The following is a 25,423-nucleotide window of genomic DNA, read 5'->3' on the forward strand; positions in this document are numbered from 1 at the left end:
TCGTTGTGAAATCTTGATATCCGTAAACTCTGGCTCAAATAAATCGAACGGCCATCAAATTCGAAGACCTCATCCACATTGTCGAAATCATCTAAATATTCAGCCATGACATTGAAATTCTTTTAGATATCACTAAACTACGCTTTCTGTACTCCAACACAACAAACTCTACCCGCCTGGCACTCACGTTTCCACCATGGATGTATTCCACTATTCCACCGTTGTCTTCTGGCAACATGTCACCTCACCAGATTTCAGAACGATCAAGACTCTTTCCACAATGTCAGACACAACAATCAGTGAACGTTAATGACCACCCTGCCCCAATAGGATTACATTGCAGCGTGGCTACAGTCTGCACCGCTCTCCCTCAATACTAGACCAATTTCAGAAATTGTGGTCACTATTAGTCAGTTAGACACAAAAACATGGTTTTTGAAAAATACTGAAGTTATCCTTTTAAAGTCACCAAAGTCAGTAGGGTTTTATAATCTGGGGACTGCCAAATTTCATCAGAATCCTCTTTTTACCAGCCTAAGCTGTTGTCAGCAACTGTAAATACTCTACTATGTTCACCAGCTAGTCGCTAGATTTGTCTGCCTTTTAGTACAGCAGCATATAGTGGATTTATCAGGGCTTGTTTCCTGCAGACTAGGTAGATGAGAGCGATGAGGGTGAGCCAAAAAAGTCGATTTTTATGCCATAAAATCAACACGAGCTCAGTCATTCCATTGTTAATGTCAAAATATTGATTGCAGCTTTCATATTTCAATGTTTAAATGTTCATATTTAACATGTCAACATGCTGACATTTAGTATGTTACATTTTGCATGGTAGCCTACCAACATTAGTAAAATTCAGCTGAGGCTAAAGGGAATCAGTTGTTCATGTGTTCTGTCATGAAGTGGATATTTTGACCTGTTGGTGGCGTCAAATGAAAAGTCAGGGAACACCAAAGTCTCTCTGGGTACCATAATAACATCTGTACCATATTTCATGTAAATATATTCACCATTTGTTGAGCTATTTCACACTCAAGTGTTGGAAAGATGATGGGTTGGCCAGCGTTACCATCCCCAGAGAGACTCTGCTGGCGTGGCTAATCTGACTGGTTGAGTTCAATTTAAACATTTGGATCCACGGAACAACAGTCTTTCAGGCATCCCAGTGCTGGAGATTTTCCCTCACTGTGATTTTCCTTTTATCGTATTGCATCATTGTAATGTTGGATAAACAAAATTGATATATTTGTCCCAAAGCTGCCACCTAGAATCGGATCCTTCCATTTCCAACCCCATGTTGTATACATTGTGAAGACCGATATCCGTTAAGGTCTCGAGACTGCTGATTAACATGTGCTGCAAAAGTTAAATCAGCTCAAATCTGATAAGCACTCTTGACAAAACAAATTTAAATACTGGCAGGAGCGAGACGGAGCAAAGACATCGCAAAATTGAAGCCAAGAGGAGAGAATCTGTGCCAGATTTTTTTCATGTGAAAAAAACACTGTTGAACAGCATCCACTTGTGATATCATGTGGCATCCTAGTCTGGAGAACATCTTTGTTTCGTCTTCACGGTTCTCCATCTGTCCCCGGGCCCCATTATACCCAAGACTTAGATTTAGTCGACAAACGGTGTTTGTGCAACAAGAGCAGCAGAAGCAGCAGAGCTGGGTTTTGTCCTGAGATGAACTCTGCAGCAGCCGTGGCGAGGAGAGGGCTGCTCGCTGCCGACGGAGGGAAGAGGGGAGGGCGAAAAACAGACAAAGAGAGAAAAGGGCGACAGAGAAGGCGGACATGACAAATAAGAGTAAGAAGAAAGATCTAAAAGGCACAGTTAGAGAAAAATGAAAAGACGGAAGAGAAAGAGTCCACAATAACGGAATAAAAAGCACATGAGTGGCATGAAAAGAGAGAGAATGAGCCACGACAAAGAAGCAGGGCAAGAGGGAAAACGGCAAAGAGAGACAGGAAAATGAATAAAATATGGAAAAGGGGGGTCAAAGGGAGGATAACAAAGCCAAGAAATCAGACAGGGAGAGGGGAAAAAATGCAAAAAAAAGAGGAAGAATCACAGAGGACGCGGGCATGGGAAAGGAAAATGACAGAGACCATGCAGGAAAGAGAGATTACTCAGAATATAGACATAGAGGATGAGAGAGAAAAAAACAAGATAGAGAAAAACAAAGATGATGAACAGGGGTGAGAAAGAGTGACAGGAAGAAACACAAATAGACTGGAAGCAAGTAAAAAAGGAAAAAATAAAGGAGACGGAGCCAAGAAGAGAGACGGAGCCAGGTAGAGGGAGTAAGAGAGCGAACCTTTGCCAACACTGTGAAATTTCCTCTACTCTCGGTGATAATAGCTCTGCATAATAAGCCGATTTAGCAGCTCAGTACCAATAAAACACCCAGGTGGTGCTCACTTTTCTCAGCTTGATGAGCAAACGCTGTGTTTCAAGCGAATCTGCTTCTCATTGTTCTGTTTGTGCTCAGCTACAGTGAAACTCGGAAGGGAGGAAGGAGCTGTGGGGGGGGTTCACAGGGCGTCAATGATCATTCCCGCTTAGATAAAAATTAACATCGTGGTGCTGTGTTTATTGATCTGTCTAGGCGTTTGATGCCCATACCACATGCTGTTGAAATGCTTTACAGAAACTGGCTTTGGTAACTCCTTAACTGTAGGTGGTTCAGACATTGCTTGTAAAACAGATTTCAGTATGTTGTGGATGAAGTTGTGCACTCATCAGTACAGGAGATCCTCAGGTCCTGTCCCTTTTATAATTTACATTACTAATTATGATCGAATGTTAAGAATATTTGTGGATTTCAGTTCTGTGCAGATGGCGCTACATTTCTACACAAATGCAAACACAACTCAACCTGGTTTTGGATGCTTACAAAGATCAATCTAAAACTGATTGTACACTTCACATGGTTTTCTAGTTTTATTTTGAACATTTTAAGAATCTTGGAATTTGGAAATATTCGTTTTTTTGTCAGATTAAAGCAGCAGTGGGTAGAAATGGAGCAAATATGATTAAAAAAAGTCATTTTTATAAATCGATCACTATATCCTGACAGTAGTTCATGACACAGGTAATCTGAAAAAAAATGTGCCTCTATGTTCTCCGGTGCTCCTAATGGCATCTGCAAGATTTCACAGACCGGAGGAAAACAACCAATCAGAGCCGAGCTGGAGCCTGCTGTCTCTGAGCAGCTGATTGAATTATTATTTGTGACCCTTAATATGCTGAAAGGTTATCATGGAAATTTTTGCCCATTGATGCAAAAACATTCTGTCTAATGCCACATTAATTAGGACCAAATGGGGTCTGAATGATTTTACATTTTAAAAAGTATCTGCCTACAAATATCTTGGAATTTGAAAAATTTAGCTTTTGTTAAGTGTCCGATTAATGAAATTTTTTAGTGACGGTATTTAACAAAAAGTAGAAAGGTAGAAAACAGTTATTCCAATTTACACTTATCACAATTCTTGAGTATGATGTTATAGTTTATATTCCCAATTAACCCTCATGCCTTAAAGACCCAGAGAAATATAAAATGTTATTTTCCTGCGCCCTACATTAATGGTGTTATCTCTTGGTACAGTACCTATATGCCAAATAAAGAAAGAGTATTGATATATAAAAAAAATCTTTTTTCTACTCCTGAAATCTGTTAGCTTGTGCGTCATAGTAGCTAGTGTTGCTTTACTGCAACAAAACAAATGCTGAAAGACTGTGATTGAGGTGGAATTTGTTCATTTCTTCCTCTGCCCTCACTATGTGATCTAAGGAAGGAGCTGTGGGTGGAGGTGAATACTCGTCTCCACCTCTGCAGTGCTGTGAGTCTTTAGAGACTCATGTTCTCTGAGTTACTCCCACTTTTGTATGATACAGTCAACCCATTTAATCAAATCCCTCTCAAAATGTTACCTCACCCACATATTCTGTTTCACTCGGAAATACGTCACATTATGGAAGCTAGAGATGCTCTGCCGTTTTCACTGTCTCTTGAAGAAGCTCCTGGATTACAGTGCCATTTCTTTCATCACATACTGTACATAATCATCCAGTCCATGATTCAGTATTTATTTATTGGCACTATTTGTATTGTTTACAATTAACAGATCACTTGACTTGTAATATATATGTTATTGTTTTATTTATTATTTTATTGTTGGTCATCGGTGCTCTTTATATATAATTCTATAATATGTATATACACCTTTTTTTTCACTACTCGTGTAAATAACAGTCCTGTCTATTCTTTACCTTTATTTGTCCAGCTTTGTTGTCCTTGTCACTAGCTGTTTTTCTATTTCTGTGTAAGTACATTAAACCCTTTCTCACCCCCACTCGTCAAATACCGCTGATTGGGCTGTGCGCCTTGGCATTGGGAACCGATGCACGGAGGCACCTTTCAGCGACAGTATGTGACGAACCAGGCTTTCAACTAACTCTAATGCAAACCCACCCGCGGCGTTAATAGACGTTGTTTTGTCACATCAGTCTTTAAACACCTAACTTCCTGTGAAAACAGAAGTTTATTTTGAAAGGACACTATGCATGTAACAAGCTTATATTGACACTCCGTCCCTGGTCCATCGAAAAGTAACGCAAGAGGGGTACCCTGTGTGTCGGTTTCCAATGCCGAGGGCCAACCGGAGTCAAATTCCTTTTATGTATGTACCTGCCTTCAAATACGTTTTCAGATTCCTTCAGTTCCAATTGTCATTGGGACTCACACATGCACAGTCTTCTTTTGGAAATTCCTAGCATTAAGACAAACTTTGGAAAATCAGCTTCTGGTAAATAAATACTTTAGCAATGGAACAACAATCACAATACTATTGGACTTGGTTACTCCCAATGTTCCTCTATCATTGAAACATGGCCACAAACTGAATGTGACTGTTTTGAATTTGTCTGCTTCACTGGTGAACTTTTCAACTTCATCTTTCTCATCTTCAGCTTTTTTTATCTGATAACTGCATCTTGTTTTATGATTATTATATTGTACCACCCAGTAAACAGGACACTCCTTAAAAAGAGAGCTTTCTCCCCCATATGTATTTAAAGCTCGCAATTCCCAGCTGCTTCTTACAGTAAACCTCGTAACTCCAGTGAATGAGAGGATTATATGCTCCATGGGTTGGGAAAATTCTCTGACCTCTTGGGATTATAAAACCTTTACAAAAACACTGAGTGGCTTGAAAACTGGATTGTCTTCAAGCTGTACACAATGCTGTTTTTCTAAGTTTCTCAAAAAGCTGACATTTTGGAGATACAAGGTTTGCATGAGTGTGATGGAGAGAAAGCATGGAGCTATGGCAAACTGATCTCTCTGGTTTAACAGGCAACTGCTTTTGTCTGACACCAGAATATCTCGGTCTGTGGAGCTACATCCCTTTCATTGTGTAGAGCTCTAGTCCATTTATTGTCCTTGGCTTCAGCCATAATGATTAATGATGTGGAATATGACGGTGCGCTTTAGCCAACTCACCCACGCTCAATTTTTGTCAGTGTTTTGTCTCCCAAGAGACAGACATTTTGACTTTAGATTTCACTGTCAGGTGTTTTACTCCTGTTCAGTGTTTAGTGAAAGTGGAACACCTGTGTGCATGTCGGGCCACTGTGTTGAACTTCAAAGAAGAAGATGGGTTTTCCACAGAGAGTCGATGAAAGCTTTTCATCCACGGTCCTTGATGAGAGACTGTAGGGATTATGTAAACAGGCAACAAAGAGGAATACAGTCTGTTTAATCTCTCATTCTCCAGCTTTGTTGGCCATGAGTTACTTCATTGTTGTCGAGCGGAGACTGCTTTCATAGCTGCCTGTTTTAAGCACTGGCTTATTTTTTATTCAGCTTTTTGAGATGAGGCTGTCCTGCAACAGTACAGTCTGAAAAGGTCTTTTAAAACCTTCCTTTTGTAAAAAAATGCATTCATAAAAGTACATTCAGTCCTTTTGATGGATCTAAGAGCTGTTTATGAAAGCAGATGAGCACAAGCAGGTCTGTTAAGCCGTGTTTTAAATGCTCGGTACCCGCGGGGCTCGTGAATACCCACCTGCTGTACTACACTGACACAAATCCAGACTAGAATGGCCTTGTTCAACTCAAACGCTCCGTGTTTGAACTGTTGCCAATAGAGAGTATAAAATTCGGCAGGCTGCTCTGTCACGCCAGTATCTGAAACCAACTTTGTGATTACTGCTTGTTGGCATTGTGGGAGTCCAAGAGTTTATTGGTGCTATAACTAAGATTTATACTGCCCTATAGCACAAAGTGATCATAATGTATCTGCAGTGGGGTGATGGGGTTTCTGATCAATACCAATGACTTAATGACTGCTTCAGGAGGTTCAGAGATTTCTGGCTTTTAAACTCACTTTGGAGGTTGTTGGAACTGAAGCAAAAGTTATAAATGTAACTGTGGTTCTATGAATTATGGCTGTCGTCGAGAACATCATCAATTGTTTAGGAGGGAGGTGTGGAAAACAGGTTTGCACAGCCTCTCATGAATAGGAATCAAGGCTTGAGAGTTTACAAAGCTACCAGAAACTAGTCATGACAGGAATTTAGCACTCTGAGTTGTGTTATACTACATGGTACAAGAGTTTGTCCACTACTTTAAAGTCAAAACTGCTCCACCAAATGAAAATCTGCTCAAAGATTGTAGGTCAACCCCCTCAGCCTATCATAATAACATATTAAGGCTGGCTAACACCATCGTCTCTGACCCCAATCATGTTTTGAACAGTGAATATGAATTGTTACCATCAAATCGGAGATACAGAGTTCCACGATTTAATAAGGTTAGACTGAAGAAGCACTCTTTTGTACACCAGTCAATCCTAAAACTAAATATGGAGCCTAATAATCCCAGATCAAATGTACGTTGAAGGGCCCTGAATATCGTCTTCTGTGATTGTAATGTTTAAATGTGTGCATGTCCTTTCTGTGATGTTGCAAATGGAGCTGCTGTGATGCAAAACAAATTTCAGACCTATCGTATTATCGTATCGTATGAGCGATATTTTCCAAAGCTACAGCCTTTTAGCATCAAAATTCATACTTTGTGTGTTCTCGCATTATATTTCCTTACTGTGCTGCTGTGGAGGGATATGTTGTAGTCACATACAGGAATTTTGCTGGAACAAAATGTGGGCAATCAACCAACATGTAACTGTCACTTGATTTGGCTAGACTAAACTAGCTAGACTACAGAAGCTTCTATTAGCTTCAAATATTCATATTAGCATCATAGGGCATTGCAGCCATGCAGGCTTACTATTCCAGCTCTTTGCCCGTTAATACAGAAGTTGCCTTCATTAATAGTTAAGCCTACCCTCTCTTAAAGCGATCTCATGTAAATTTAGCTGTACAGTGGCCACAAGTGGCAATTGATAATGGTAAAGACTAAAATGTTGTACTGTAGAGAGAAGTCATAAAGTTGGTGAACTGACTCTTTAATGTAAATTAAACAACTATGTATATCTAATGTTTGCTAACGTTAGATAACGTTAACCATCATAGGCTAATTGTCATAACAAGTTTAGCCTATAGGTTGTAGCAGCGTAACACCAGAGTGTATTGAATTGAGCAAGGGTGTTTTTTATTCCCTCCGAGTTCGACTTTTCAATTCTGAGAGAATCAATCAGTTATTCCTTCCTTCAAAAAGTTACATCATCTCACTTTAAGAGCAGCTGCTAGGTCAGCCAAAGTCTGTCTTGGAAAAAAGTCGAATAGAAAAAGGATCTCATTCATAAAGAAAGGAAAACAACGGAAAATCTTTGATTCACCCTAATTTCTAAATTATGGTAAACTATATAGCAATTAGTGAATGTAGCTGTGAATACATTTGAGGCTTTTCTCAAGGTCAGTGGACCTCCAACTACAACATGGATTTCCATTCAAAATACTTGAAATGCAATAGTTTCCTCTTCAGTATTGTCAAGTAATTGCTGTGAGTTTGGAAAAGAATCACCTTTTTCAGCTCACAGTTTGAACAACGCTCAAACACTGTCAACGGCAGTCAATCTAATTTGAAACCCGGTGTGATGAAGGGCTCTGCATGGCTGCACTTGTGTCATTATAAAAATGGATGGACAGATTTAAATACCTCTTTTTAGAATTTCTCCATGAGTCTGACACTTGGCTGCCTCCTCACCAAATCACTGCTGGCATTGCTCATGCAGGAGTTGACTATTTATTTGTGTGCGGATGCCAGTTTCCCAGAACAGCAATTAACATTTGGAAAATAAAAATGGTCTGGCAAGATGGACTGTTAAAACAGTGTCACTCAGGTACTTACTGTATACTGTGGGTCTTGTAGAAAGGGTCAGTTTTGCGAACGTATATTGAAGCGTTTCATCCACATTATTTGTGTCATAAAAATAGATGTGTACTACTTTTTCTATGAGATTTTTTTTTTACGTACTATACTATGACATGTTTGGTGACAATGATGTATACTATGACCTTTTATATAAACATTTTTATTACACATTATGGCATACTATATTCTGAAATGTTTTATGATATTTTGTTATGGCATACTATACTATGACTTTTTATGACTGTTTTTTATGACTTTGTTTCGACATACTATAGTATAGTATATAGTATGTCGAAAAAAATCATAGTATAGTATGTGAAAAAAAGTCATACTATAAAATGTCGGAAAACATCAAGGAAGAAGTCATTGTAAAGTATGTCGAAAATTTTATTAAAGAAAAGTCATAGTTAAGTATGTTGAAAATGTTCATGAAAAAAGTTATACTGTAGCATGTCAAAATATTTCATGAAATGTCATAGAGCATGTGTCAAATTTCATGAAAACAAGTCATAGTATAGGACTTCGAAAATGTTCATGAAAAAAAAGTCAGTATAGTATGTCGAAAATTGTATTAAAAAAAAGTCATAGTAAAGTATGTATAAACGTTTCGAAAAAAAAGTCATAGAGAATTATGTCGAAAAATTTCATCAAAAAAATTCATAATATACTATGTCGAAAATTCTCATGAAAAAAGTCATAGTATAGTATGTCAAAAAATGTTCAAGAAAAAAAGTCATAGTATAGTATGTCAAAAAATGTTCAAGAAAAAAAGTCATAGTGAAGTCATGCAGTCAAAGTATAGTACTTTGAAGAATTTTGTAAAAAAAAAAGTTATAGTATAGTATGTCGAAAATTTCATGAAAAAAATCAAAGTATATTATGTCAAAAAATGTCATGAAAAAAACTCATAGTATGTCAGCAAATTTCCCGAAAAAAGTCATAGTATAGTATGTTGAAAATGTTCATGAAAAAGGCATAGTATACTATGTCGAAAAATTTCACGTAAAAAGTCATAGTATAAAAATGTCATAGTATATGTCGTAACTTTTCTCAAAGAAAAATCATAGTAAAGCATGTCGAAAAATTTCATGGAAAAAACTCAGTATAGTGTGTCGAACATTTTCATTGAAAAAAATCATAGTATGGTATATAGAAAAATTTCCCAAAAAAAAGTCATAGTATACTATGTCGAAACATTTCCTGAAAGAAACTCCTAGAATAGCATGTCGAAAATTTCCACAAAAAAAATCATAGTATAGTAAGTCCACAGATTTCATAAAAAGGTCATAGCAACGCATGCCGAAAAATTTCATGAAAAAAAAGTCATAGTATAAAATGTCGAAATATTTCACAAAAAAAGTCATAGTATAGTATGTCGAAAAATGTCATGAAGTCAAAGTATAGTATTTCGAAGAATTTAGTAAAAAAAAAAGTTATAGTATGTCGAAAATGTTCATGAAAAAATGTCATTGTATGGTATGTCGAAAGATTCCATAAAAAATGTATACTACAGCATGTCGAAAAATTTCATGAAAAAATGTCTGTACAGTATGTCAAAAATTTCCAAGAAAAAAAAGTCATAGTATAGTGTCGAAAAATTTCACGAAAAAAGTAATAGTATAGTATTTAGAAAACTTTCATGAAAAAAATTCATAGTTTAGCATGTTGAAAAGTTTCACGAAAAAAGTCAAAGTATAGCATGTCGAAAAATTAAACGAAAAAAAGTCATAGTATGGTCTGTCAAAAAATGTCATGAAAAAAAGTCATAGTATAGTATGTCGGAAATTCTCACGAAAAAAATCGTATTATAGAATGTCAAAAAATTTCATGAAAAAAAGTCATAGTATAGTATGTTGAAATTTTTGATAAAAAAAGGTCATAGTATACTATGTCGAAAAATTTTATGAAAAAAAGGCATAGTATAGTATGTCAAAAACTTTCATGAAAAAATTTTCAGAATTGAACGAAAAAAAGTCATTGTATAGTCTGTCAAAAAATGTCATGAAAAAAGTCATACTATACTATGTTGAAAATTTTCATGAAAAAAAAAGTCATAGTAAAGCATGTCGAAATAATTCATGAAAAAAATTTCAAAATTGAACGAAAAAAGTCATTGTATAGTCTGTCAAAAAATGTAATAAAAAAAGTCATACTATACTATGTCGAAAATTTTCATGAAAAAAGTCATTGTATAACATTTCGAAAGATTTCATAAAAAGTCATAGCTTAGCATGTCGAAAAATTTCATGAAAAAAATGTCAAAATTGAACGAAAAAAAGTCATAGTAGTCTGTCAAAACATTTCATGAAAAAAGTCATAATATAACACGTCGAAAAATTAAACGAAAAAAAGTCATAGTATAGTCTGTCAAAGATTTTCATGAAAAAAAAGTCATAGTATAATAGGTCAAAAAATGTCACGAATAAAAGTCATAGTATAGCATGTAGAATCATTGTATTGTATGTCGAAATAGTCACAGTATAGTATGTTGGGGAAAAAAAGTCATAGTATAGTATGTCAAAAAAAGTTATAGTATAGTATGTCGAAAAAATATTATGGTATAGTATGTCGAAAAATTTCACAACAATAAGTCATAGTATAGCCTTTCGAAAAAAGTAGAAAAAAAATTCATGGTATAGTATGTTGAAATTAGTCGTGAAATAAGTCATACTATAGTATGTTGAAAAATGTCGTAAAAAAGTCATAAAAACTCATAGTATGTTGAAAAAAGTAATAGTATAGTATTTTGAAAAAAGTAATAGTATAGGATTTTGAAAAAAAGAAATAGTATAGGATTTTGAAAAAAAAAAAAATAGTATAGTATGTCGAAAAAAGTAATAGTATAGGATTTTGAAAAAAAGTCACGGTATACTAGTAGAAAAATAGTCATAGTATAGTATGTCGAAAAAAGTTAAAGTATAGTATGTCGAAAAAAGTCATATAGTATGTCGAAAAAATTGTCATAGTATAGTATGTCTAAAAAAAGTCAAAAAAAGTCATAGTAAAGTATGTAAAAAAAAATCATACAAAAAGTCATAGTATAATATGTCGAAAAAATAGTCATAGTAGTATGTCGGAAAAAGTCAAAGTATAGTATGTCTAAAAAAATATCCAAATATGTCTTAGTATAGAAACCATATGAAAAAAATAATTAAAAAAATCACAGTACAGTATGTCAACAAAAGTCATTGTATAGTTAGTAAAAAAAAATGTCACAAAAAGTTACAATGTAGTATGTCATAAAAATTTCCCCAAAAAGTCATAGTATAGTATGTCAAGTATGGCATTTCTATGGCATGCTATAGTATGACTTTTTACATTACATTTTTATAGCATACTATGCTATGAATTTTTATGACATTTTTATGGCATACTCCACTTTTACTTTAATGACATTTTTTTACGACATACTAATTTAAGTTTATTGATAACTACATTACATGACATTGAGTCTGCGGTGGTGTTTCCACTGTGCAATTAGTGTACAACCATCAATCACATGATTGATCAAGAAAAATGAGCATGAAAATGGTAATGTCTCCACAGAAACACGATTTTTGGACCATATACTCATATGCCCATCTGCTCATTCATAACATAGTCTCAAAAAAAAACTTGGCCCACTATGCTTGCATTTTCCACCAACTGAAAACTGAATTTCTAGAAAACCCTCATAGAAATCTCCAGGTCTCATTATGCACGGGCTCGTCAACAAGGCTAATGTATCACTGTTTTGTAACAACATCTGTACTCTCGTGATGATGAGCTATACTGAAACACGACGTGATCACTGAGAGAGTTGGAAGCGAGATGGCAGGCACGCAGCCCTGCCAAACTGCAAAGATATCTTTTCAATGTTTGCATTCTTGTAAAGGTCCTTCTCCTAAAGAGAGCTGTGGAAAATGTTCCACACAAGGACAAAGCAATCAACATTTTTCTTTATTTGATAATGACCTTGAGCCAGTTTCGAGCCTTATATATGCAGCTTTTCAGTACAACCAAACAACAAAGCAGCTGGTTTCACTCTAAAAGAGCTAAAAAGTGCTAATCAGAGAAATCTTAAGCTTAAGTGTTTTTCTGGAATGAAAACCTGCACGCACATGGCTCTTGATGGCACATACTGGAGATGTGGAGCATTGGCTTTTAAAGTTGTGTCTGGAACGAGTCGGCCACAACTGTCGCCATGTTGTGTATATTGCGTGGGAGCTTGTTAGCACTGTATCCAAAACAAGGGCATGGGTGGAGAAGAACCAGATGTGGCCATTGGCAGATGGTTCATGAGGAGATCCTCTAAGCTTGGACAGTACATATTACATGACTTCAGCAGCAGATGGTTTACTCATTAACACCCACCCTCTCAAATCATACAGAAAAGGCTGTGCTGAAAGTCCAACAATTTAAACACCACTTTAGCTGCTCTGCGGCACATTTTTTCATGAGATGTTTGGAGAAGGCAATTAAGCCTAATTAGTCGGTTTAACAACTTTGTCCAATCCTCACTGTTTAGGCCCGAAGCTAAAACGCTGCTCATTCAGTTAAATGCATTTGAAATACAGCTGAGGTTTCTAAAAATGTTATGCATTTCTTTTGAATGACGGAGGAATGACGCAAGATATGATTCATAACAACAACCAAGGAGTTACAGTTCTGAATATATAAAGTTGTAATTTTATGAGATGTCATGAAATGTGTATTAAAACTAATAAATACCTCTGTATTTAATCTCTCTTGCAGCTCCTGTTTGACTGAGATGAACTGAGTGCACTCGGGGGGAGGGAGGCGGTGATAGCACTTGGCACATATGTCTGCTCTACTTCAGCCTGATCCATGTGTTGTGATGCTTGCAGTGTCCCGGTTTGGCCCTCCACCACCAAATGACCCAACAGTGAAGTAGGTATTAACAGCATAGTCCGTGGTTTAGGAGGGGGAAAAAAATGTTTGTGGATAAAAAAGGCCTTTGGATTTAAAGAAACCAAGAGGTATCGGGGATAGGAATCGATGACAAAATAATTTGTCACTGCAGATTTGTCAATATCTGGTAGTTGTCATTCCCCTCTCAATCACAGATGTTTACTGTCTATATTATTTTCCATCTTTAAAAAAAATGCAGACTTCTTCAAATTCAATGGAGCATCAGCGCTAACACAAGTTTACCGGTTCCAGACATATCAATTAGTCAGCCTCCGAAAGACAAAGAAGTGAAAAATCACCTTTAGTATAACTTCAGATACCGGACATATGAATTTAAATATCCTCCTACCTCCATAATGAGAAGGTTTCAGACTTCCATAACATTAAAGGTTCTCTATGTGATATCCGGAGCATTAACAAAGCAGCAAAACTATTATTGAAGTTATTTTTCTATTTAAAGACAGAGTGGATAAATATTACCTGAGCAGAGAATGAAGTCGCTCTTCCTCTGTGTGTTGTAATCCGAACTTCTCCATGTTTTGTTGACATAGCCGGGCCAGCCGCACGTGCCTTTTGGTGCATGTCCGTGCATCTGAGCGCACCCCACTGGCTAGCTCATGGCCACCGCTCTCATACAGCGGTAACAGCTGCTAACGCTGTCCCGACAGACGACATCATGGCGAAAGCGTAGCAACCAACCTCTGGTCACCCCCGGTAAACACTGTTAGCTCTGTCAGCACTGTTGCCGTTGTTTGCACTACTAGCGCTGTTTGCACCGTTAGCACTGTTTGTACAGTAAGCGCTGTTTGCACCGATATCGTTGTTTGCACAGTTAGCGCTGTTTGCACAGTTAGCGCTGTTTGCACAGTTAGCGCTGTTTGCACATTGCCATGTTGAGAGCCGTGCGGAGGCAATAGACGTGCTCCGAAACTCGCATTTAGCACCTTTAATTTATTGCATTCCTCAGTCCTGTGTATTTTGTTGAATAAATTAGCAAAAATATTTATTTTTCAGCAGTAAAGCAAATATGTTTATTAAGCACTTTAATATACATCGGAAAATTCCACTTCATATAATACAGGAATTCTTTTTAAAATGAAAGTTGAATGTACATGTTAAGCTATTTACAATCCAATCACTGACAGTCAAATCAAAGATGACAGACAAAACAGTCAAGACAAACAAGATAACTGCTTAATAAGACTATACAGTATGTTTTTTCCAACACTGTTTTCTAGACCCGATCCTGCCTTGAATCCTTCTATTGACCCTTCATGGCATACGTTTGAGCTACTGTAGTACTGAAGAGCTGAGAGCTTTCACTAGGGCTTATAAGTGTTTGTGCATGCGATAGGTTTCTAGTCCCCCCCAGTTCTTGGCAAAAAATAGCTCACTGTTGACAATATGAAAAGCCTGCAAAAAATATGACACAGTCTGTAAACGCTAACGCAGCTCCACACAGTTCATGAGAAACAGATGTTTCAGTTCCCTCAGCGTCACCTCCTCCCCTCCATCTCTTGTGGGGTTAAGTCCTGTTGAACTGATATTCAGCTTCTCACAGGGAGGAGGTGGGACAGAGTTATGTTGTTTCAACTTTGGCTTTACAACTCTGCATTTCCAAACAATATCATTCACAGCTATGAGTTGTCTAAATGGCTGAACCCTTTTTGAGCCATTTTGTGCCATGCCCCTGAAAAATCCAGCAGGAATTACTGGAAATTAACCACATGACAAGAAGGAAACAAAGCATGGATTTTGTTTCTTGCATTGCAGTAGGTTATACATGTAACTCTGCGGACAGATGCATTTTTTTTAAATCACTGCTTTCACTTGAAATCGCTGCATTTAGCACCAAACTGTTGCTGACGGTACACAATGTGTTATTTAAATAGTTTTTTATGAACACACAAAATAATAACACAAGCAACTGAGAAATCCCATAGGGACAAAATGAACTTTTTTTTTTTTTTACATTTTCAATGAACCTCCCTCTTTCTTAGATATTTTGTAATAATACACAAACGCACAAAACCAACAAAATTGGGAGTCCAAAATAACTGCAGGCAACTTCTGAACACAGCACCATGGTAGAGCGTAATGTAACACAAAATGCAGCAAAAGTGGCTTTTTTCCAAAAATAAATATGCTTGTATATACTTGTGAAGTAAATTGCCATAGCTATTAACATATTACACACAACATAGGTTTAGCACACTGATCCAAGATTAACACAGATTATTTGGGGTCTCTAGAAAGGCAGACTATCAATGCGCTTAAATTTATACCATGGCATCGGTTGCTGTTATGTCCTCTGGTCTTGTGACAATGTACTCAGTGGTACATTGCTGTCAGTGTGAAAAAGTAGACAGAACAAACATAATATAAAATAATAAAAAAGCATTGGTATGTTTCTCTCAAACTTTGATAAAACATGGATGGGATACAAAGTGAATAGAACAAATGCATGTCTGTCATTTTACTCTTTTAAAAGTGCATACACTGTTAATTAAATAGCATTACATTAAATTAAAATGATAGTTTGCATGAATACATGAAGGAGGCTGTAACAGATGTAGGCACATTGATGTATCAGTTCACATAAGCCGTAGGCAGCAATCAACAATCGTCCCTAGGTATTATTTTGAGGTCTCCCACCGATGGAAAAAAAAATCTAGTATTTTTTTATGCAGATGACAACGGTTGCTTTGGCACATTCCCCTCCAATGTCTGCATGACGAATGGCATTCAAGACATCTGAAACGGTACAGGAATGGTTTGAGTTAATGTTTTGTTTGGGAAGAAAAAAGGTCTACTTATCCAGATTGCAACCCTGTCGCCTAAAAGTTGCATTACCGTATAACTAAAATGCATTCTCAATTATGTTTAGAAGGACACGTATTTTGACGCAGATTACGTTCGTCTTCGACGTATCACAAATACGTTTGTAAGTCCGCGGACGGCTGCAGCAAGTGACGTAGTACAACGAGCGTGTATCGAGTTACCATTAATTGAAGTTGTTTGGAATAATAACGTCATTGAAGGATACGTGGTATAATGTGTATTAACCAATTACAACAGTGGGCCAGGAGCTAAAACAGAGCGTTTCAGACAGAGGGTGAAAAGATGTGCTGCAACACAGCTGGTATGAGAAAAGTAAAGCCTTTTTTTTAACATTAAAGCATGTAAACATGTTCTAGTAGAAACCCAAAACACAAGTATGCACCTGAAAATAAGCATAATAGGTCCTCTTTAAAACAGCGACCGTAATCCGCGACAAAATAAGTTTCCCTGGACATGTAGTTGAGAATGCATTTTAGTTGTATGGGAGCATAATTTGTAGGAGACTGGGTTGCAGATTGAGGCATTCTTCATGCAAGTCCGATTAAATCCAACTAATGATGGTTGTGAGTGCAATCAAGTATCAACCAAAAATCAGCCTCATTATTTGCCACTATAAATGAAGAGACAAGCCAATGTATTGCCTACGAGCCATCATCCTGACCTTAAATGCTTGACGTATTTCAACAACAGCACATACTGGAGGACAATTTTGAAAAATATCTCTTACCAGCTATAATGGAGTCTCCTTTTTGTAGTTAAACCCAGGGTCTGATCCTTCAATCTGCAGTTTCAGGGCTTGTTTAAGGCTTAGTTCGGTTTCCCCAATGGGATAGTTCTCTAGAACATCCTGGTGGCCTCTGTTCTGTACTGTCCGAGGAACTGATACCCTACTCAGGAAAACCTGATTACCCTGTAGATGATAGTTGGGGTTGGTCATGATGCCATTCCTCTTCTTCTCAGCACTGCTCTGCTGTTGGATAAAGAATTGATCTTGGCTTTGCCCCCGTTCCTGCCGAATTGAACCACCAATCACAATCTTGCAATGAGGATCCTTCACTGAAATGTTCGCTACTGATTTGTTGAGAGCAATCCTCTTGTCGAACTGTGTCATCTCGTACTCGAGAACCTGACCTTGGGATGATCCGCTGTTCTTGACTTTTTTCTTGTCTCCCTTACTGTTCGATGTCCCATTTCCGGTCTTACTTCCCTTTGTTGACTTGAGACCAGATTTTAACTGAGACCAGTCAAAGTCATTGGATGGAGATGATGGCGGCTGACCAATGGACTTAGTCGTAGAGGAAGGGGACACAATAGACTGTCTGCTCCGGCTGCGAGGCAGTGAGTGCTGTTGGATTTGTTCTGTGAATGTCAGTCCATGAAAACTATCGATGGGCACAGTCTGGGCTGTGGCTGTGGATGATGTGGTTCTCAAGGAGGAGTTCTTTGAACTCTTGAGGGAATTATTTGAAAGGGAGGATTTCTGCCTATCTACAGTAGAATCAGGAGATTCTGATGGTGAACTGAAAGCATGGACAGGTCCATTGGGTAAACCACGTCCAGACGACTGCATATCTCCTGCCCCGGTGCTACCAGAGCTACTTGATTTAATGGTGAGGGACTGCATCTTGCCAGTCATAGCCAATGGTGTTTTTTCTTCCATGGTGTGTACTGGGGAGGGATTGCAGCCGTTAAGAGTTGTACCCCCATACTTTTCCAGAAGTTTTATGATCATTGAGTGGCCACCCTTTGCTGCCACTCTCATTGCTGTGCGTCCAAACTGATCAGCGTGGTTGGGGTCGGCACCATTTTCAAGAAGTATTTGCACAACATCAATGTGACCCTCTTGTGCAGCTATGCCTAGTGCTGTTGCTCCCTGGTTACACGTATGATCCACATGTGTGCCGTTCTCTATCAAAAACTGCACGACTTTCGTGTGTCCTTGCCATGCAGCAGACTGGAGGGCAGATCGCTTCTCATTGTCACAGGCGTTCACATCAGCATGATAGTTGATCAGCAGCCTCACCATTTCAACATGCCCTTGCCAGCAGGACACGTGGAGGGCCGTTCTGCCCTCAGTGTCACAAGCTTCCACATTTGCTCCATTTTCGAGGAAATACTCTGCCATGGCCAGCTGATTTTCAAGTGCCAATATGTAGAGTGTTGGGCGTCCGTCTGCGTCTTTGTGATCTATATCAGCACCGTGGCTCATCAGCAGTTCAACAATGTCCCTGTGGCCCTCCAGTGCAGCCACCCTGAGAGCATTCCTCCCATCGTATCCCCTCTCGTCGATGCATGACTTGTTTTCCAGAAGAATTTGCACACAGTCATAATGTCCCTCTTGTGCAGATAATATCAGCGGTATTCTACCATCATTATCAACCTCTGTACAACGAGCACCTTGCTCAATAAGGGCATCGCACACTTGGCGGTGGCCCTCAAATGAAGCCATGTGTAGCGGGGTCCAGCCTGAATCGTCCCTGTGATTCTCGTCCAGACCTCTGTCCAGCAGAGTTCTGACCACCTCCACGTTACCCTGAGCAGATGCAATGCTCAGCACTGTCCTTCCCTCACTGTCGATGCTATCAACAGCAGCCCCCCAGAAAAGTAATGTGTTGACAACAGAGGCGTGGCCCATTGATGCAGCAGCAAGAAGAGGAGTGCGACCATTGTTGTCTGTGTGATCCACATCAGCCCCACCTTCCAAAAGCAGATCAACTACATCGACATGTCCTTCATAGCCAGCCACAAGGAGAGGAGTCATGCAGTCTTTATCACAGTGGTCAACCTCTGCTCCCCTTTCAATCAGAAGGCTCACAACAGAAGCATGGCCTTTACTTGCAGGAACACAGAGAGCAGCGACCGAGAGGGCAGTCCTTCCATCCACATCTTCATGATTAACTTCGGCCCCGTGCTCCAAGAGGTGCTCAACGATCTCTCTGTGTCCCATGTATGCTGCTGCGATGAGAGCTGTTCTTCCTTCATTGTCTGCCTTGTTGACCTCAGCCCCGTGCTGAAGAAGGTTCAATACTATGTCTTCATGACCTCCCCAAGCAGCAGCTCTCAAAGCAGTTCTACCATCAGCATCAGCACAATCCACTTTGGCACCAGCATAAAGCAGCGCAGATACTACTTCTGAATGTCCACCCCAAGCTGCTGAGCGCAGGGCTGTCCATCCATCGTGATCTGTGTGGTTTATGTTGGCCTCACAACCAATTAAGCAGTTGACCACTTTGGTGTGGCCCTGCCTCGCAGCAAGAGTAAGTGCCGTTTGTCCATGGTTGTCTTCCAGCTCCATGTTTGCCCCTCTAGATATGAGCAAGTTGACCACATCAAGGTTTCCACTGTATGCAGCGTTGGCCAGCAGAGTTCTCCCACTGGAGTCACACTGGTTCACAGATGCCCCGTTGTCAAGTAATGTCCGTATTGAGTCCTCTCTTTCCAGGGCCTGTTGTACAATACATGATGCATGGTCGTCCTCATTGTTTACATGAGCTCCAGCTTTGACCAGAAGTTGCAGGACCTCCTGTTCTCTCGGTATGGAGGTGGTCAGAGAGTCTTTAGCAGGAGTTCCATTCCAAACCATCCAAAGAGCCAGATTAAATGGCTCAATCTGCAGATTGGAATTGACAAGGTGCAGTGCAAATTCTTGCACTTCGAGTGGTTTGAGCTGCTTTGCCCGGCAAGTGTAACTCATCGCCAACATCCTATGTCCCTCTGCTGCATTGCACAAGTACTTCTGGGTGCAATGCTTAACATCTAGTAGCCATTCCGCAAAACTGTAGTGAAAAAGGATTTTACTATTCCCAAGGCCATCGACCAACAACTTGGAGAGAATGTCCATCTTTTTCTGAAACTCTTCCATAGTCAGTGTCATGTTTTTGGTCCAGACTGCATGGTACAGTTCCTTGACCGTAAGTGGCCTGCACGTTGCCAGGATCACATTAAGGATGGGCTGGACTTTGGCAAACTGTTTTCTGACAAATAGTCTCTGGCAGAGCCACAGGTAGAGGCCATTGAGGGTGCCAGGGATGTCACGGATCTCGCGAAGCATGATAAAGTTCTCCACGACGCCATCCAGCACACGCTCCAAGTAGAGGAAGCAGCCGCTGCTTTTGATGTGGAGTTGGTTGAGCATCTCGGCTGTCTCCTTGGTCAGGTGCTGCCTCAGGGCCTCCTCCTGGTCCAGCCTGTGGAGGATGTACTGTTGCACATCCTTGACGATGTAGGCCTTGCGCAGATCATCAAGGCTGATTTTGCGGAATCCTGTAAGAAAAGAAATGGACATTAGAGGAGCCTGATGACAAATGAATAATCTAGAGGATTTAAAAAAAGACACTTAAAAAATAAGGCCAGTTTATGAAGAATATGAAAAGAGGTAGTGACAGTGATTGTAGAAATCATAGCTGATGACGAATAGTGTTACTTTCCCCACAGTGCCCCTTGAGTAATTATCTTATGTCTGACCTTGAGATCATACTCAGTATTTATCCACTGATCTTGTACCTTTGGATAATTGGGTTAAGCCAACCTTAAATTTCCTAAGGCATAGGATAATTAACAGTAAAGCCATGTTGTTAAAGAAAAAACCTTTCAGAGGAATTGAGTGCATAACCCCTCTGGCTGCTGGAAGCAGACATGATCAGCAGGAGTTCACAATCAGTTTAGTCCATAAAGAACTATGGGGGAAAAAATGGTAGCAATTAGTGCACTACATTGTCTCTGATGTAGAAGCAATTTCAGCTGTAATAATTTAGACTGTGCTCGTGTGAGGATGAAAACAGTAGGGCTATTCTCAGCCCAAGAAATCATTAGTCAACTAACACTCAGGATTTTGTCAACTAATCGATTAGTTTATTTAAACGACAGATCTGTAAAACTGTACAACTCCACAGTTCCTCCACAAAGAATAACACAAAAGCACCACTTTAAATTGTGTGTTTACCAGAGATGTGCTCATAAGTTTCTTGTAAAAAGGTAATTTAACATGAAAAAGAATCATAAAAAAACGACTAACGAAATCTTAATCCACCAAGACCAAAACGACCAATTAGTCGACTAATCAACTAAGAGGGGGTAGCCCTAGAAAACAGCAATTATTTCAGTAAAAAACATGACTGAAATAATGACTACATAATATTAAAATATACCTGTGCTGTTGCTTATACATGTACTGCAAAACTAAATGTATAAATACACATCAAAAGAAAAACTTAAAGGGAAAGCACCAGTCTTAGCAGAAAGAAAAAAAAAACGGATACCCTGAGAAAAAAATAGAAGTTGTTTCAACACTTAAATTGAGTTGATTGGTCATTTAATCCGTCCATTGACTGTAGAGTTTATTAGAACTTAATCAGCAGGAGCAAATCTGTAGTAAGGGCTGAAGATGTACAAGAATCAAACTGGAGGAGAGCAAGGGACACATCATTTCCATGCCAGTAGCACATCAGTGGTCTGTAAAACATCTCTCCAGTGCCTCACTTATTATCGTGCTACATGCTCCCAGCACAGACCTTTAGAAATTATCACAGTGGGCCTTTAATGAATGATCTTTAATGGGAATTCCTCTCTGAGACGTGGAAAAATGGCCCCATAATGGCCTCGGCTAATGGGCATAAAGTGAACTTTCCTCCATGCTAAAACAATCTGTTCATGGTCTGTGTAGCCAGCCAGAGGGCAAGGAGAGCATTTTTGCATACTTATATTTACAGTTCCCATGGTTCTCTGGGTTACTGGGACAGGAAAAAAATGTCACCAGAGGCTCTCAGTGATATTGACATAATGTTTTTCACAATGACTAACAGGCCTCCTACTATGGGAACAAACAGTCGCATTTTTCTCCCTAAAAAGGTGCACTTTGCCAGGCAGAACATGGACTGATTAACATTAACCTTTTCAAAGTAAGGTAATTAAATCTCATTATAGCATCTCATTACTGACTGAACAGTTTATGTACTGACAGGAAACTACCCTCTAGAGATTTTGTTGAAAAGAATTTGTCAAATTCAGTACCAGCACTTTTATCCTTAACAGTAACTGTGATTGCTTTGATTATATAACACATTTCCCTGTACATAATATGAATCAGACTCTGTCACCAAGCCTGAGGCAGCGCTCTGTTCATCTGACTGCTATTGTGTGGGTAGAAAAGGCTGTGAAATCTTACTCCACACAGGACCGGTGCTAACCACACCTGGAAGCCAGATAACAGACCTGATGAGTTTAACGAGAGTTGTTCCCAAGCAGGTACTGACAGTTTGAACAACAGACCCTGGTAAACAGAAGGAGCGATGGGTTTTCTTTATCATCTGCTCCTGAGTTTGTTTAAGATAAGCACGCCTCCACTAACTGTGCCTCACAATAATCCTCTGTTGCTTTGTCCTTGAGGCCCTCGTTATAATTCAAACTGTGATAACGCAGGGTAAATTAAGGCATTCACACCTCAGATACTGACTATGTGCAATTACATCCTGTGATACATGGCAGAAAATAAGAATCAGGGAAGCACTGATGTTGATTCTAATGAATCACATTCTTTAGTCTGACTTTTTTACGGACACATTATCTAATAGGGTGGGGGGAAAAAAATTATTCACCTGTATATATCGCAATTTCTTTACGATTTTGAAATACATTTTTAATGCCAGAATCGATATATTTGCTTTATTTCAGTCTATGCAGAGGTAAAAGGAAGTTGCCGCCTTTATTATTGTTGTCTGAGTAACATGACGTCATATCCGTTCCGTACCCTTTAACCAAAACAAACTAGCCGGCCGCAGCGAGCCGAAACGAGATAGTCGGCGTGGATACGACCTGCACTCTCACATTTTAAATCCAACTTGGTAAACACTACACATACAGTAAAGTAAGGAAACACTTTGGGTTTCACACATTGCCAGGAAAAGCAGAGCTAGACATCACGGCTAAAGCTGCATGCTAACTCTGTCAAAAACCTTCCAAATACAAAAAATTATTACTATGAATATCCACGTCCATAAATATAACCTACTGTATGACAGCTGTGCAAACATTTTAAACAAATAAAGCTGGAAAGTATCATTCTCCAGCCCTTTACCATATAATTGCTCAATCACTACAAAAACTCAGTGACCCTAACCTACTTTCAGTCTGTCTTTGTTTTCAGTGACTGTGCGCATTTTCCACTCTCCCTTCACCCTCTTCTCTCTGGCTCCATGACCCCCTGTACCAGCACTCAAGTCACGGACATTACAAGAGACAGATACACGGTAAGCATGCATAGTAGCTATAGATAAGTAAAAACACTCAAGCACTTCTACCTTTGAACACTAAAAACCATTAACATTTTTGTGTATATTCAAAATCCTGACAGGACCACGGGACGAACTGTAACGGGCCATTATGAGTCTAATGTACATTCCTGTTCTCAGTGTACTCCTCTGGCTCAAACTTCAGGCATTAAAGATCACATTTCAGCCTATCATGCAATCATCAGAGGATTTCTCACTCTTCCCCTCCTTATTGTCTCCAGCCTTTTGTTTCATGTCAGGTTCTTAATTCTCTTTTGTTTTGCTTAAAGGCCAAACTAGCTGGCGTACATGCTTCCTTCCCCTCTTTTTCGGGCTAATGCACAATCACAAGTGTCTCAGTCGACACAGGCATGTTGTATCAAATTTGCATTTACAATTTATGTTTAAAGAAATACATCTGCTGCTCGGTATGATCCCCTGCCTATGGTGTGTGACTTGGAGGTCACTGACTGTCCTCCCTCCGGACCCAATCCTTCTTTGGACATTCTGGGTTTGCTCCAGTTGGGACAGGAAACCCACTGGCTGAGAGAGGGGAAGAGGCCATAAACGGGGAAAAACAAGGACCAAGAAAAAAGAAAAAAATGTCTTTACCCAGCGAGTGACTACAATAAAGTGTGACATTTAATACTTTGTCTTGATGTTGATTTGTTCTATTCACAGGGGGACTAAGAAAAACATTGCGTGTGCATTTCAGCCCAATTCTGGAGATGTTACTCTATCATGAATATTTTCTCCGGGGAACAAAAGAGAAATGCTTCTGTGCTGCAGTTTATGATAAACAGTTTCTCCAACATTCCACGGTCGCTGACACGCCAATTATGAAGATACAGTGACGAGGAAAGCTGGAGGAGGGGAGGAGGACACAGACATTTGACTGCAGCCACCACGAAAAAAAAAAGCACTTGTTTGGATAAAAATGATTAATTCCTATATGCAAGAAATAAAAGAAGAGAACAAGCAAGATCCTCCAAGTGAGAACACACCAAAAAAGACCTTCTTTCAGTTACTGCACATGGTAGAAAATTACCTACAATTTCCACTTTAGTCATCAGCAGACATCACTTCATACGGCTTGGATGTCAACTGTGAAGTCATGGCATTATTACTGGCTCGCTCCTGCAGATAAAGCAGTAAAAACAACCACAGGGGGAAATCATCCAACCTGCATTTGATGACTGTGGTGTAACAGGAACTACTATTAAGTACTGCATAAGAATGCAAGAACTTTCATTGGCTACAAATGTTCAAATGCTTTCCAAGAGCCATTTTCTTTCTTTCCAAAACCCAACACTCAACACTCAACACACAAGGCCTGGGTTTTGCATGATTATAAGTGGGCTATACAAACTGTGGCTGAGTATTGTGTGTGTTGAGGCTATTTATGTGTGTGTGAGAGAGGATGGTTCAGAGTCTGAACAAAAGCGACTGCTAAACAAGCAACAAATGACACATTCATCGGGGTGAGGGATGCAGCTCCCGAGTACAGGCCTCTGAGCCAGCTGCTGCTCGTTACAGAACTGGATACCAGTCACAAGAGACAGAGCCCCGCGTACAAAAGAGGGACTGTTTGCCTTCTAGATTAATTTTTCAGATGACAAACGAGGCAGCGTGTGTGCATGCGTGGTGAGAAATTAGAGGTCCGAGCTCATCAACCGGGATTTCAGAATGGCAAGCGGCTCCGATTCGGCACGTTCTTTGCGAGACACCATCTTAGGCCATCTGATCCATAAAGAAAACAGAAACCCAAGCCTCGCTGCCCTCTCCTCAGGCGCTCCAGTAAACCCGCCGCTCGACAAACGTCTGTTCGACAGCTGCAGCGTTCCGGGCTCCAAAAAACAGGAGAGCGCCAACCTCCTAAACACAAGTATGTGGATGAGAGTCAGCTCCAACGGTCTGCAAACAACAGTCCTTTGAAAAGAGTGCTGCTATTTAATCTTTGAAAAATACCGTTCCTTGTTTGATTGTGTACACTCTCTAATTCCTACTCTAACAGACGAATGGAGATAACACTTTCTAGTTTATCTCGGATAAATGTGAC

At 39.3% G+C, this 25,423-nt stretch overlaps 1 protein-coding gene and 1 long non-coding RNA gene across 6 annotated transcripts in view; one reads left to right on the forward strand and one right to left on the reverse strand.

Annotated features, from left to right (window-relative positions):
• The window catches only part of LOC119494214, a 158,395-nt gene extending 134,385 nt beyond the window's left edge, over positions 1 to 24,010 (forward strand). For 2 of the 5 annotated variants that reach the window (XR_005208143.1, XR_005208144.1), the window contains 3 exons: positions 13,082 to 13,237; positions 23,224 to 23,343; positions 23,448 to 24,010. This is a non-coding gene — a long non-coding RNA (uncharacterized LOC119494214). The remainder of the gene's footprint in view (positions 1 to 13,081; positions 13,238 to 23,223; positions 23,344 to 23,447) is intronic. The other 3 variants (XR_005208146.1, XR_005208145.1, XR_005208148.1) reach the window with 3 other exon arrangements.
• Positions 14,261 to 25,423, reverse strand: part of ankrd50 (ankyrin repeat domain 50) — a 41,487-nt gene continuing 30,324 nt past the window's right edge. The window contains exons 4-5 of the mRNA XM_037779936.1: positions 16,827 to 20,362; positions 14,261 to 16,012 (exon numbers count right to left, since the gene is read on the reverse strand). Of these exons, the coding sequence (XP_037635864.1) occupies positions 16,830 to 20,362 (3,533 nt within the window). The 3' untranslated portion in view covers positions 14,261 to 16,012; positions 16,827 to 16,829. The remainder of the gene's footprint in view (positions 16,013 to 16,826; positions 20,363 to 25,423) is intronic.

This window comes from Sebastes umbrosus, chromosome 9 (genome assembly GCF_015220745.1).
Source record: "Sebastes umbrosus isolate fSebUmb1 chromosome 9, fSebUmb1.pri, whole genome shotgun sequence".
In the NCBI taxonomy this organism is placed as follows: Eukaryota; Metazoa; Chordata; class Actinopteri; order Perciformes; family Sebastidae; genus Sebastes; species Sebastes umbrosus.